Source organism: Polyodon spathula, chromosome 3, assembly GCF_017654505.1.
Source record: "Polyodon spathula isolate WHYD16114869_AA chromosome 3, ASM1765450v1, whole genome shotgun sequence".
NCBI lineage: Eukaryota > Metazoa > Chordata > Actinopteri > Acipenseriformes > Polyodontidae > Polyodon > Polyodon spathula.
In genome coordinates this window covers 84,824,935-84,840,619 of record NC_054536.1, presented here as the reverse complement: position 1 = coordinate 84,840,619, position 15,685 = coordinate 84,824,935, and the positions used below count along the sequence as shown (strand labels likewise).

At 36.8% G+C, this 15,685-nt stretch overlaps 1 protein-coding gene across 9 annotated transcripts in view; it reads left to right on the top strand.

The window, feature by feature from the left end:
• LOC121313538 (receptor-type tyrosine-protein phosphatase mu-like) overlaps nucleotides 1-15,685 on the top strand; it is a 273,535-nt gene that overhangs the window by 122,843 nt on the left and 135,007 nt on the right. For all 9 annotated transcript variants that reach the window (XM_041246205.1, XM_041246206.1, XM_041246204.1 and 6 more), the window contains exon 7: nucleotides 3,571-3,864. In XM_041246205.1, coding sequence (XP_041102139.1) covers nucleotides 3,571-3,864 — 294 coding nt within the window. The remainder of the gene's footprint in view (nucleotides 1-3,570; nucleotides 3,865-15,685) is intronic.

Sequence of the window (15,685 nt, the reverse complement as noted above, 5' to 3'; positions counted from 1 at the left end):
AACAACCATCCTTCTCTTTTTACTCCAATCTACTTCTGTTAGTCTCTGTTTCATACCTTCATAGTTTGCTAAAATTGTAAACCTTAGCTTTAGTAATTACTTTTGGGGTTTTAAAAAACACTTCAAATGAGACCATGTTGTGGTCTGAGTTTGCTATTGGTTCTCTGACCTCTGTTTTAGTTATTCTGTCTTCGTTATTTGAAAAGACTAAATCAAGGCATGCCTCCCCTCTAGTCGGTGCCTTGACAAATTGTGTTAGGAAGCAGTCATTTGTCATTTCCACCATTTCTATTTCATCCTTCGTGCTACCCACCGGGTTTTCCCATTTTATATGGGGGAAGTTGAAATCCCCCATTAGTATGGCTTCTCCTTTGCTACACGCATTTCTAATGTCATTGTATAACAGATTATTTTGCTCACCATGAATCTGGCTGTCTATAGCATGCTCCTATTATTATGCCCTTTGAATTTTTGTCCGTTATTCTGGCCCATATTGATTTGGCTTTGTTTTCTTTGTCCAGGTTTAACACCTGGGCTTCAAGACTGTTTCTTATGTATAGCGCTACCCCTCCTCCTCTTCTGTCCTGCCTGTCTTTCCTATACAGTGTATACCCACAAATATTATATTCGTCCCCATCACTCTCAGACAACCAAGTTTCTGTAACACCTATCACATCATAGTTACTTGTTAGTGCAGTAGCTTCAAGTTCTAAAATTTTGTTTCTGATACTTCTAGCATTTAGATAAATACATTTAATGGTTGTCTTACCTGAGTTGTTGTCCTTGTTTTGATGCGGTCTCCCCCCCCCCCCCTTGTTGATTCCCCCCCCCTTCCTTTCTAGTTTAAATGCTTCTGAACCTGTTTGAGGATCTTTTCTCCAAGTAGACTGGTTCCCTTGTTATTTAAGTGCAGTCCGTCCCGTCTATACAGATAGTCCTCGTTGTAGAATGTGGTCCAATGATCAAGATAGGTGAAGCCTTCCCGTGTGCACCACGTCTTCAACCATGCGTTTAGATTAATTATCTCCAGCTGTCCATATGGTCCTTTGCAAGGTGCCGGTGGTATACCAGAAAATACCACAGTTTTGGTTTTCTCTTTTAATTTCCTTCCTAGCTCTCTGAATTTGTTTTGCAGGAATTTTGGTCTGTCTCTTCCAATGTTGTTTGTACCGATGTGGACGACGACTACCGGGTCGTCTCCTGTTCATTCTAGGAGCCTGTCCACGTTCTCAGTGATGTGCTTGACAGAGGCTCCCGGAAGGCAGCACATTGTTGTAGTAAGGGGGTCCAAACTGCGAATTGAACTTGCTGTGTTTCTCAATATGGAGTCCCCAAAAATCATGACCTCCCTTTTTTTTTGCTGTCTGGTCACCACTGTCAATAGGGTCCTGGATGTTGTTCCTTTCGCTCTCTTGTTGTTGGTTTTGCTCATCAGAATTTTGAAGTGACTCAAATTTGTTGGTTGAATTGATTTCTGGTGGTTGTGTTTGACGAATTTTCTTTTTTTCCCTGCTTCTGCCTACCTGAACCCAGCTGTTCTGACCTTCTCTCTCCCTGGTGGCTTTCAGTCTGTTAGGGGTGATGCAGACTTCCATGAATTGTGGGTGTGCCAGCTTCTCAAGATCCTGTTGCTGTCTCATTTCTTCCAGCTTCATTTCTAGCATACTTACTAGTTTATGCAAGTCCTGGATCGCACGGCACTTTACACACACTTGGAGTGGAAGCGACAGCGTGGGAGAAGTACCGGCGTGGAAAAGTGTAGAGCAGTTTAGCAGTAGTAAGGAGAAATTGCATCTTTAATTGCTTTAATCAGAAAACACAGGACATTGGGGAAACACTGCAGCTCAAAGTCAAACAGCCGCTTGTGTTTTTATGATAACAAACAAGCTGAAACTCGGAGCAGCTGATTCAAATTCAGCGCCGTTCTGAGACACGGGCGAGGGGAGGAGCCAACAGCACAGCAGAACAACGCAGCTATAAACGAGGCAGTCTTCCCAGCGACAGCGTGGGAGAAGTACAGGCGTGGAAAAGTGCAGAGCAGTTTAGAAGCAGTTTGAAAGCAGGTTGACAGCTGCAGAAGAAACTAAACTTAAAAAAAAAAAAAAAAAAAACATCAACATAGTCTTCAAGCCAGTAATTTGTGACACCTGCATGATGTGGGAAATCCGAGAAAACCCAGCAGAGCTAAACCAAGTGTGCGTAAAGTGGACGTATGTTTACCTATGGGTGTTTTTTATTGAACAATCAAGTTAATGTATTACATGCCACTACTGAATTATTTATTTGTTATAAAATGAAAACATAATTGAAATCCTTGGTGATTTTCCAACCAACAATAATGTTGTGTGTCTAGCCATTTATTGATATTATATTATCATATAATAAACCACTGTAAAATTGCAACAAAATTACATGTCTCTGTAGGATCATTTCACCAATAAATAAAAAAAAAAAGCTGTAAGATTTACCTGTTTATGGACAAATGTTGACAAATGATCATCAGGTAACTGTATACAAGTATTCGATCATAGCATTAGGGATGATTTATAAATCTAGTGATAGAAAAAAAAAACACAGTTAGCAATAGCATTTCAACAGAATAAGTATGAAAAACAGCATTTTTTAATTTTTTTTATTTGAGTAAATACTCTTAAATTGGCACACTCGTGTTCATTTGTGGAATTAAGTGACACTGAAATAGTGGACTTTTTCTTGAAATATTATGTGTAACCATTCAGCAGTCAGTCATAAGAAATAGAGAACAGACTTTGGGGTGAGAGGTAATAAATTAAAGTCGATATTTAATTGTTAATTTTTTAAGTTTGAAATCTAATCAGTGTAAGCTTGTAACCTCTATAAACCTACATAAACTCCTAAGTGTGCATTGTGAATAGCAGCCTGGCCTGCTAACTAATTAACTGAACAGGCAACTGTCTACAGCTGCTATTTGGCACCTGGATTTAATATTGTGTTTACACATCATTCAGTTGAATTGAACCTAAAACAAAAGCACAAGATTTGAATCGCTGGTAAATCAATGTGATTCAATTTAAAGGGTATTTAATCTCTTCAATAATGTTGTACAAATGCAACCCAACCAGTAAATGCATATAGTATTCTTCTGAAGATTTTTTTGGGGGGCGTTAGGGTGGGGTTATTTGGTATACTCTGTTCGCTCTCAGTTTCAATTATAGTAGCAGCTCAGACATACCTGGAGTAAGTACATTGTTTATATAAAGCAATTTTACCCTTTTATGTGAAAATAACTATATGAACTAGAAATGAAAATAACATGAGAAATATTTTAATGCCGTAGTCATGCAAAAAATGAATGAGGGAAAAGAAGTAGGGTATTCAGCCATTAGCGTAAAGCCAGATAAACTGTTCACTGTAGATCATTATTGCAAAATTGTACTGCTTTACAGTTTCAGTACCAGTAAACAAACAAAATGTGAGGGTTAGCTAAAATGCATGGCTGTGCACTGGATTCTATTTTAATTCTTCCCAATCTGCTTTAAAAAAAAAAAAAAAAAAAGATGCTACAACAGTCTCTGCATTTTTGTTTTACAGAGCCACCCGTTCCAATTGCCCCACCTCAGCTCACAGCAGTCGGGGCAACGTACCTGTGGATCCAGCTCAATGCAAACTCCATCAACGGAGATGGCCCGATCACACAGAGGGAGGTAGAGTATCGCACCTTGTCTGGGGGCCTGATCGACAACCAGCCGGTAGACAAGAGTACACACAAAATCGGACACCTGGATCCAGATACAGAATATGAAATTAGCGTTCTGCTCACACGACCTCTGGAAGGTGGCACCGGGGCCCCTGGACCTGCTCTTAGAGCCAGGACAAAATGTGCAGGTGAGTTTCATTGTATGAAGATTGTTAGTTAACTAAGCATGGTGTGGCAAAGTGCCCCGCCCCTGGGCTATTTATTTGTGTTGTATGTTACGGGTAGTGTGTTAATGTTGGTGTATAGTCATTGGTACACAGGATATAAATGGGTCTGTGTTAACACAAGTGTTTCAAATGTATATTTGTATTTGGGCACGAGGATTGCACATTACTTCATGTGCAGGTAAAATGTAAAAATATGTGAGCACAGGAAATTGCACTTTTATTAAATCACGTGCATTTGTACTGAGACTTCAATTGAATGATTTATTAGCAATCGAGTCTTGGTACAGCTGCATAAAAGCAGCATGTTTTCACTCACTCTGGGTTGTGTGTTCAGTGAGTGGAGAACGGGATTGGAGACGGAGGTTATAATAATAATAATAAGTTAAATATCAGCTCGTCGTGTTTGTCTGTGTAGTCCGTTTTGTTTGTCTTTATTTTGGCGAAAGTTCTGTGTCCTTTGTGTTTTGTCTTTACAACCTTTTATTTTCTGTCTGTTTCATTATTACACGCTGAGCGAAACTAATCGCTCAGCTTCACCAAACTCCACCGCTCTGTTGTTTATTTCCTGGTTCCTGTTTCTGGTCTGACGTAACCCACTGCAGCCGTCTTTGTGACCCATGGTTATAAAAATAGTTTTGGAAATAGTTTTATATATTTGTCTGAATGCTGTAATCATGCAATAGTGAATAATTTTTCTTTGACCTTAACTTGGTATTCACAAAAGCAGACAGGGAAGGCTTTGATATATGTTGTATGCAGACAACAGCAGCTCAAACTGCTTAGTTCCTCTTATTTTGCCATCACTGGGAGGTGGTAGGTGGAAACCAGTTTATACCCAGACATGAGTTGTAAAATGACAGATTTCAGGTTGCTCAGATCTTGTGGACAGATTTAATTCCTACTGAAACAATATTAAAGAAATATATGATCACTTGCCTTATTTGAATATTATAAAATTAGTTGTTTTAAAAAGAGTAGGGCTGCTGTAACATATTAAAATGTTCAATTTTTATCATGTAAGAATCAAACAGCATTACAATTATTACATTTCTGGTGTGGTTGCTTTCATGTGGAGAGAGTTTGCAGCCGAGGACTACAGTCAACAAGCATACAATTATCACAGCAATTTAACAGGTGCAGTGTATCTTCTTTTAAATGACTGCTGTTTAGAATTGTAAGGAATGGCATTGATGACAGTACCATTTTACTCCTACACAACCCAATTATTTTGGCATTACTTTATCTGCATCTCACAACTCTCCTAGGTAGTCATTTGCATGTCACATGGCAGCATGTGACCAATACTCAGGAAGCCACCACACTGACAAGTATGTGATTTAAAATTGAAATTAATTAAGTGATTTTTATTTCCTTATCAGTGCTTGTTTTCCATTCTGTTCACATTGTGTAATGCACAGGCTAAAATTGCTGTATAAGTTTAAGCACTGTCTTATTACATAGTTCCTTTTTAATTTTTTTCAATTCATAATGTTTAATTAAAATATGAATTTAGGATCAGAGGTGGGGGGCACTTGCCTCCATGGTTTAATTAACTTAGAAGAATATGTAAATTACTGGCAAGTGATCTGGCGGTTGGCAAAGTGGAATTTTTTGTCACCAGCTGTAGGGTTTGTCCCACTTCAACCTTCACCTTTAAAATTGACTGCATCCCGCATTATGTGATAACCTTGCGAATTATGACTAGAGCTACAACAGAGGTTTTAAAGTGTTTGAAAAATGATTAGCTTGTTTCAGTAATATAGAACTTAAAGGTCAAGTACTTGCAAGATTAATTTTTTTGTGATATTGCAGTAAATAATTTATGGATGTCTTAAGGGGGTATGAATCATGGAGTCAGCTCATCCTTTTTACAACTTTTTGAGCAACACCTAATGTTTATAATTAAAACATAATGAAATTTCAAACTGGATCATGCAAAATGCATTAATGTAATGTGGAAATGGAAAGCAAAAAAAAGAAAAAAAAAAACAACTCTCAAATACCTCCTTTGTCACTAGGCTTTAGAACATATACCCCATTTGCCATGCTGTTTTTCTGAAGTGACAGAAAAATTCCTGTTATTTTACCATCACTGTTTTAACCTGTACCTCAAAAAATAAACAAAAAAAAACAACAACCAGAAGTAGAGCAATTGAAGCAACTGTGCACTTAAAACAAAGAAATAAAAAGACAGGCTACTGTGAAGGGAGGCTGCATAAGAGAAAGGGACTGAAAGGCTAGCTAAAGGGGCCTGGAATTGCAAGGTTTTTCATTGTGATATTTATAGCGGGGACCGAGTAACCGTATAAAACTTTGCATCAAAAGACAACCTAAACATTATTTATTTACACATTTCTTTTTTACGTTGTGCTAAAAAGGCCATCTCAGAAATAAACACTGATGTAATAAATAAATAAATAAATACAGTTTTGCTGTGTATTGGTTTCTATGGTTGCAGAACCCAACAGAGTTGCCATATGCTTTTGTTCATTCTCTTGATACTATCCTGAGTTTATAGATGGGAAAAAAAAAAACCTGTTTTAGGTATTTTTAGTAGACTTGTGATGGATGATGTTCGCTGCGTAAAAAGCATTCCTGTTTAATTTTGGCTTAGCCTTGAAAAATTTGTACCTAGCAGAAAAAGTGTTAGGTAGGTGATATACTTTCTCAAGCTGGGGTCCAAGACCACATAAGATGGTGACACCTGCTGGAAAACTCATTCAGTTGGCGGGTACATACAATGATCAGTAAAGAATAATTAATAATTATTGAGAATAATCAAGTCTGTACATTAATGTTGCTTTACTCTCTCTGAAGTATGTACATACCAGCAAATTAACAGCCTGAAATATATTAACAGAAAGGTGAGCCGGATTCTACCAGGTACATTCCCCCGGGTCATAGAGTTAAAATAAAATTCAGTGTTGACTCAGGGGGGGCAAAAATATGGGCATTATCAAAGTAAGAAAAAATAAATTTCCCAAATTGTATGCAAAACAACATATTAAGTTCATTCATAGTTTCAGTATTCTGTAGGACGTCCTGGTGGGAGTTCAACATGTTTTCATTTTTTTAAATGGATAATTCAAACACATTTATTAGCCATGTGGTACAGATAAAAACAATATTTAGAAAATGATCCAGCGAACTTGTATCAGACAGTAGATGCCCACTGGAACCTCACAGCATCATTTGTGAATCAAACTTAAAATCAATCCGTGCAAGTGCCGGCTTTTTCATTTTGACTGGCTGTAATGAAAGCTCAGTTCACATCTATTGGACAGCAAATACTAAACAAAGACACAACTGGTCCAAATGTAATACATTTGCCACCAAAGCAAGCCAGTCAAGACTACTTTTAACTGATGAAAGCAACCAGTCCTGTACCCACAACTGCTGAATTAGCTAATCACAGCCTGTCGCCATGACTGAGCATCTTTCAACAACAACAAACCGAGACACGAACAGTTCAGTAATATTGTTTCCTTCAGATATCGCACTGTCTAGATAAACTATAAACAGCTCTGACAAGTAAAACAGTTATTTTCTAATAGCACTAGCGCGCCTCGTGACTCTACCTTGTGGTACCAGTCATGGTCAACTACCACATGTTAGAGCCTTCATCGATGGGCACGATTGCTTTCTTTTTTTTTTTTTTTTTTTTTTTTTTTTAAAAGAGTACCTGCAGCAGCTACGGTTCTTGAAAACCAAATGTGGCACATATGAATCACAGTCGTTGCAGGATCTGAAGACCCATTAACTTTTTCATGTTTTCTTTTATTTATGTATTTCCTGGTATGTAAAATGTGTTTTAGATTTCTACCACATTAATTATTAAAATAACTAGTAATATCAGTAATTCTGAAGCAGGTTAAACATGGAAAATATAAACTATAAAAACCTGCAAACAAAGTACACATTGTTTGCTTGGATTAGACCTACACTGAAGAGTTTAATAACACAAGCAAAGTGTACCAGTTTTATGCAGGAGCAGCATGTACTTTATACCAATTTAAGATGGAAACAGTCAGAGTGACATATGCTCTTTCAAAGAGAAGTCCAATAGGAGACTGTGGTTGTTTAATTTATATTTGTTTGCTAGGAAAGGGGCAAGTGCTGCATGAAAAAAATAAATCTTGTGTTCTTAATGTTGTACACATGGATCAATGTATTGCTGTTATCCAATGCAGGGAGTTAACCACAGTTAACCATTGAAAAATATTATTCATAATTATAAAAAATGGAAAATGTGAACATTAAAAATTGGGTTAGGACAATAGCTTGATCAGGGGTGGCCTACTAAGTAGAATATGGTAATATAATGAAATCAAACCAATGGAAGCTAATACGTCAGTGTGTTCTCTTTTACAGTATATTCAGTAAACAAACACGGCAAAATAACTAAAATCCCTGGCTCCTGGGAGACCAGTGTTCTTTATGCCACGTCGCCATCTACCCTCCCTAGAAATATAGCAATTCCCTCCTCCTTTCTTCTACCTACGGCACTGCTTGGCCTTAAAGCAGGTGTTTGTCAGTCTGCCAGATGATTTGTGTCTGGACCTGTTCTTCCCTCCCACTAACAGCTCTCGGATCCTGGTACATTCTAGCAACTGGGCACTCTGTCACATTCTGTGCTGTGCGCTCATACTGTGCAGCTACAACACTTTAGCTTTTGCCAATCTAGAGTCTGTTTAGAACCCGTCCATTAAGTCAGCATGTGTATATCCGTAGAGTCAGCTGACTTCTCATCTAAATCACCCAAATCCCTTCATCATTTTTTTTTTTTTTTTATTGTCAATGCATTTTATTGTTTTTTAATACGAAGATGAAGAATGTCATTGCAAGGTTATTTTTTATACTTAATGAACCATCTTCTTTTAATAGCTGGTGCAGTCATTAATAATAGATTGGGATTTTACATGATGCAACCTTTTATATTGTTTTAATGTGAGAATCTTTATTACCCAAGCAGTAATAGCTATAATTTTGTCAACTTTTTTTTTTTTGGTTGTTTTTGTTTTTTTCCCCCCCACATCAAAAAATTTAAATTAGCAGTCAGTGGTTTTGTTCCTTGACATCATACATGGTATCAGGGTAAGGGTTTAATCAATAGATTATATTTACCCATTTACTTTATTCGAATGCAGCCAGTGCCCATTCAACTAGAGATAACTGATGTAAAACTAATATATTTGCCCATGCAACATTTTTTCTTTTGCATGACGAGATGACATTGCAAATAGTGCAGAAATAACCAAAGTATAACAAACACATAAAAGAAGCATTTTAATCAGTAAGGGGAGCTTGTATTGAGAAATGTTAGTTCCTCACGCCAGGTTATCAGCAAAGCATAAGAACTCCCAGATACAGCAAGGATAGTTTACATGTTTTCAGGGTACTGGCACAGCAAAGTAAATAAGCCAAAAGGACCATTTCACTTTTAATTTGTAGTTCCCAACACTATTAGGTGAAATGTAGAAAAGTCAATACCTGTCATACAGTAAGTAAGTTGTCAAAGTAAGGTAAAAAAAATTGCCTTTCTCTCCCAACGTATTTCATTACAAACCCCAGGCATTTTTATCCACACATATGTATATTACAGGACATCAGAGTTTAATGGTAATTAACTTGTTTTGTCAACATGGATATATACTAGGGAATGCACGTATTGTGATGTCTATATCATGTATATTAAATGATTTATTTCGGTTTTAAAATGTAACATTTGCCTGCAAAAATATGTTTCTTTATATAAATTTAAAAAAAGGTCTGGTATACGTGGGATTTGAACCTATAATTTTCACCCAGCAGCCATCTTAGATTTTATTTTTAAGTCTCTGCTGACATTGCGCTTTCATAATTACATTATTATTGGAAACATATTTATAGATAAATTATTGATGGGACCAACAAGACCATTACCTACTCCTTAGATGCCAAAGAATCCACAGCTGCCTGGCAATGGGTTATTAAAATATGTATTAATTACAGAATATGTTTGTTTGAATTTGTTGTTACCACAGCATTTACACGCCATGTGTATACATTGTTTATCATCATCAGGTGGCGCTTCAATGTAAGATCTGTAGCCACAGTGTGTCACATCAGCCGTACACGTGTTATTGTTCCAGCTGCTATATCCCCTATCCTTCCTGGAGAATAATGACGTAATTTCGAGTCATGTGACACATCAACGGAAAAATAGAATTATTTTAATATGTACAACAGCTGTACGCATAGCAACAGCCATTTTCAAAACAGCAGATTGTATTCCATACGTCCTGTTGGTCCCACAATAAAACAATAAAAGCAGATCGAACTTGCATGAAAAACACAAGCCAAGTTAGTAGAGACAATTGGGACAACTTTGACCCACCAACGCTTTTACAGTTGTGCCTATTTGCTTGGTGCTGGCCAAGGCTGCCCCAATGGTTTCTTGAAACTTGGCTTGTGTTTTTGATACCGCCACTCTAAATGGCTGGGCACTTTTGATAACTTGCCATTTTTTTCACGTTTCCAATGTATTTTGTGTCATATGAGTTTGCACACCACTGGAGCAGCTACTACTGATAATATCATAAAAATCATTTAAGACAGCTTCAAATTTTCCATTTTATTGAAGCTCCCCAGGTAAAATATAATGATCTGTGACCTAAGCTGTCTGCTGTATTGGGCTCGTGACTTTTTGTTGTTTTGATGAGGAAGACCTAACGCTTCGAGATATTGGCTTCTAACTCGGTGCACATACTGTATGTATTCTGTGATTCCCTGAGCCAAGTTCAGTTGTGGATGTTGCAATAACTTCTGCCACCAGTGTCAAAGCCTCATATCTTAGAAACAATTTGAGATAGTGACTTAATATTTCCAGGGGTGCAAAAGCCTGTATGCTTAATGCGTTGGTGACCACGAAACTTACCTCTGACATAATATGGCTACTGTATTGCGGTCATGTTACTTTTGAAGTTACAGTTGCAAAGAGTGCACTTTGTTACTGTTTTAATGTTTGGGGTACAGCTGTCTTAATTCCCCTTAGATTTAAGCTCCCAGGGGTTGCTTTGTTTTTGCTCACAAAAACTGCAATTTCTACTTCTAATTTCGTGGCACAAAACAGTCTTGGCATCATACAGTATAGCCTGCAAAATTATAGAAATTATCTCAACAGGCAAAATGTGGCATTTGCTGTTTAATGCTTTTCTCTTTTTTAAGTTTGGTTTGATTTTCCATTGAGGGACATAGTGAATAAACACACAATTTAACCCAACAGCAGTATATCAGTATTTTAAGGTGGAGCATCTCTGTGCTTGAGTAGTTTGTAAATGCGTAGTAGAGCAGCTTGAACCATTCATGGAAACTGACAGATTACATGAAGCCTTCAAAGTCAGTAGGAGCAACAAGAACCACAGTGAATGATAGATTCCATTCTTTTCACCACCTGTTTTTACTTCTGCTTCTCGTACTGTACTAATTAACAACTTACAGGCTTATTGAAATATACATATTAGTCTTAAAGATGACAAAAACATTGAAATACATTGCTCATTTTATTACATTTTTTATATTTTATTCTAGAATGTTTATTTATCAAACTATTTTCCATCTTGGAATTAAGGTAGCATCAAACTTCATATTTTAGTCTTCATTTTAAATGTATTTTTTTATTTTCAGATCATTTAGATTTTAAATGTATTAATCTGGAGAAGGTTGAACAAGATATGGTGTACACAGTGTGCTGTAGATGAGACAGATACAAGCTAAAGGAAGAATTGCATGGATCCAGCAAATATGATGAACGTGTTACTCCATATAAATAAGTGTAGTAATGTGCTGCTATTAAAGCAGATTAAAAGTAAAGCAGTTCTACATAGGAGGAACAAATCATCTGCATGTGAGTATATGACTATAAGTCTTTCTTTAAAGTTGGATAGACTCTGATCGCACTCTGATCACATGCGTGTGAGTATATGACTATAAGTCTTTCTTTAAAGTTGGATAGACTCTGATCGCACTCTGATCACATGCGTGTGAGTATATGACAATAAGTCTTTCTTTAAAGTTGGATAGACTCTGATGCCCAGATTAAAGACCATGCTGGCACACATAAAATATGTATTACAATTTTACGGTTTACAAATGGCATAGAATTCAGTAAGAGAATGCAGAAACGGACCAAATGACAGATTAATTTCATCTCAGTAGAAACTCCACCGCTGATTGTATCACTAATAAACAGCTGCTTCTGAGAGCAAAGATTGTGTGTTATTCAGATCTAGAATTATTATCTTCGAATCCATCACACAACAACTGTTTCCTATCATCCCAAGGCCATCTTTTAAATAGCTAACATTTAATGTACCTTGTCGTCAGGTTTAAACCAAAGTGGATAAAATTTGAAAAACAGAAGAAAAAAAAATACTAACAAAACCATGCTTTAGTGAGGCTGTCACCAGACTGTAATTCAGCCTTGTAGATAGTATGAAGAGCACTTTGCATAATGCTAACTAATAAACATAGTAAATAGCACATAAAAAAAGATGAATTCCTAAATTAAGAGGAAGGTCAGAATTATTTAGTCAAATGGGATCTGTCTCTGCATCATCATACCAACTTACATTATTTTGAATGCAGTGTCATTTGTAGGTTCAAGGGGTGAGAGTGTTTTGTAATGTATTTCAACAAGGCTTTGAATAATTGTTTTGTCAATTATATCTCTGAATGTGAGCATTAGGTACCAGACTTTGTGACAGATTAGCATTTGATTTGTATTATAGATTCCAAAGAACACACCTGTAACAATCTGTCCCACTCTGCCTGTAGATGTAGTAAGAAATACCAGTAACAAATGATGCAGGGGTGGGCTATTGGTTACTCATTGGTGTACATCGTGCACTGTACTTGGAAGTTAGACATGATTCTGTGAATCTAAACAACGACAAGAAGATCAATCTGATATTTAGTTCTCATACCTTGTGGATTTTTAAATGAATGCAGTTGTAATTGTGCAATAGTGTGCCTCATATTATGCAATACAACCATTTTACTGCGTCATTAAGAAAAGCACAACAAAAGAGCTAAATTCAGAACATAGCGCAAGGCGCTAGCTGTACCACAAAGGTCATTGGCACCTGATTTACGAGGTGCTACGTGGGTATAAACAGGCTCCATCAAAGTTTGCCCTTTGAAGTGATTTTGAGTTGTTATGCCTGTGCTAGAACCAGGTGATCAAACATATGGGGAGCGGCCTCAGAAACATGGTTACCTGAGCAATTTTGAAGACCGGTTTGCCTTTATTTTTCAAAGTAACCTCCCTGGTGTAGGTCCTGTCAAAGAGCAAACGCTAGCACGTTCATATTAAAACCGTGCTTATTAAAGCAGAGTCCCAATCACATCCAATTTTGTCTTTAAGAATCTGTGGTAGTTCAGTTCCCCCCGAATTGCACCCTTGTTCAGTATATACAATGGATCGGTTAGTGGTGCGTGAAAAAAGTGATTCTGTCTAAAAAACTAAAAGTTTGGAAGTACAAAGAAAGTTACCTGGAAATTGGATTACCTTTGTAGGCACCTCACATAAACATCATACTCAGTATGTTGCCTGTGGTGATGTACTGACTAATGATAGACTATTTTTGTTAAAAACTAAAGTACAGCCAGAGAAACGTGTGTTTGTTTGTTGCGTTTTTGGTAATATTTTTATACATTTGCGGAATAGTGTTGTTCATTTCAACTGGGTTATACGCCAGTCGTTATTGAACTGTTTATTGAATTATTTATCCATTTTCTGTCTAAATAGTTTTTCCACCACTTTAAAATACAGAACTAAAAAGCTGACATAAGCTTCATCAAAGCTCTGGCTGAATTGTCTCACATTTGTGCCATGCAAATCCAGGTTACTGGTTAGGAAACCTGTCACACTAAACGAAGCCCCAGGCCTCGTACTAAAAGCACCTTGAGTTCTTTCCCATTTGCCCTGTGCATTTACTGTAATGAGTTTAGAAATAAACATTTATATTCATTATGCAGAATCTGCTAATTATTTTTTTCGCCAAGAAATTCACCCATTTATTATCTAATGTAATAGTTGATCGGTGTTATACTGTCATTGGTAACCGCTCCAAATACTTTTTTTCTGCAGTTCAACATGTGTCTGTGTTGTACAGCTGAACATTATACAAAAATAAAAAGAATGTCAATTGCTGACGTTTTCATTTACTGAGATATAATGGTCCTTGTGTGCATTGAGGTGCCACTAATGATAATCTAATGAGGACACATTATAAACGGGGTTATTAACTTAGAATAAATCTGGTTTATTACAGTATTTCTGCTTTCCAAGGCTTTGTCAGACAGCTTTATAAGCTGGAGATTCCATTTAAAAGGAATGTTTTAGCATGGGTACATTTTCATCTTACCCACCCAATATAATTAATTGTATCACAGTGCTGCTTTTTTGTCCATTTACCTGTGCTTCACACACCAAAAAACAGAACAACCTCCTACTGTAGCAAAACCAAAATAAACTGGTAAAATCATCGCTAGTTTATATAGACCTTTTATATAATGCAATTTGGATTTGGATTACCCTGGGGGGGTTGGATAAGTTTAACCTGTGACCATAATTCATAGATAAAATACTTTAAACGTGGATCCTAAGTTCAAGTTCTATCCAGGTCTCTGACTTGCAGTGTAACCTTGGCCAATTCAATTGACTTCACTGTGCTGTCTGCCAGCAGTCAAATGAAATATAAGGATCCCACTGGAAATCAAACATTAAATCTCCGTTGGCCTATCCTGGATTTTTTTTTTTTTAAATGTCACCTTGATTCTACACATTTTAACCATTGGGGAAACCCATTCTCAACGTGGACTGATATGCATGAATAAAAGATGTACTTTTAGCCCAAAGAGCAGTGGTGTCCAGTCCTGGTCTTGGAGGGCCGGTGTCCATCCTGGTTTTTGTTCCAACTGTGTCCTAAATTACATAATTGGACCAATTATTACCAGTTATTGTTCTAATTAAGTAATTTAAGGCACAGTTGGAACAAAAACCAGGAGGGACACCGGCCCTCCAGGACCAGGATTGGACATCCCTGCCTTAGAGGGACATCCTAAAATGCTCAGTGTGAAAAAGTGCTTAACATGGCTTAATGTGCTTAAATTCAAACGAAACCCATAGAAACTTTGCAGACAGCAAGCCTAGCTCTTCCTAATACTATCCTAAAAAATCTGGGCTTTTCATTAACATGCTCAATGTAATCACCATGTTAAGCGCAATAAAAAACCTGCTTAATCTTCCTTGATGTGAAAACCGCTTAATGTGCGTAAAGTTAAAACACATGCCAACAAACTTTACAGATAACAAGCTTAACACTTCCCAATACTGTTCCAAAATCGGGGTTCTCGTTAACATATTATAATAATCACATTAAGCCTGACAAATAACATACTTAACATTAAGTGACGTTAAGCTGACTTCACATTAAGCAGGTTTTTAGTAGGGCTTAGCGTGATTAGTAGATTGTGTATATTAATGAAAACCCTCATTTAAAAAAAAAATAAGTGTTGGAAAATGCTAGGTTTGCTATTTCCAGATTCTATGGGTTTTGTTTGAATTTAAGTACTTTAAACTATGTTAAGCATTTTTCACATTAAGCATTTTAGGATGTCGCGTCTTTCGATTTATAAAAATAGAATTATAGAATTCAGTCCAATTCATTAATACTGGGTAGGCTAAGACAGTGATTATATAACGTGTCTTATATATATATATATATATATCCACACACAC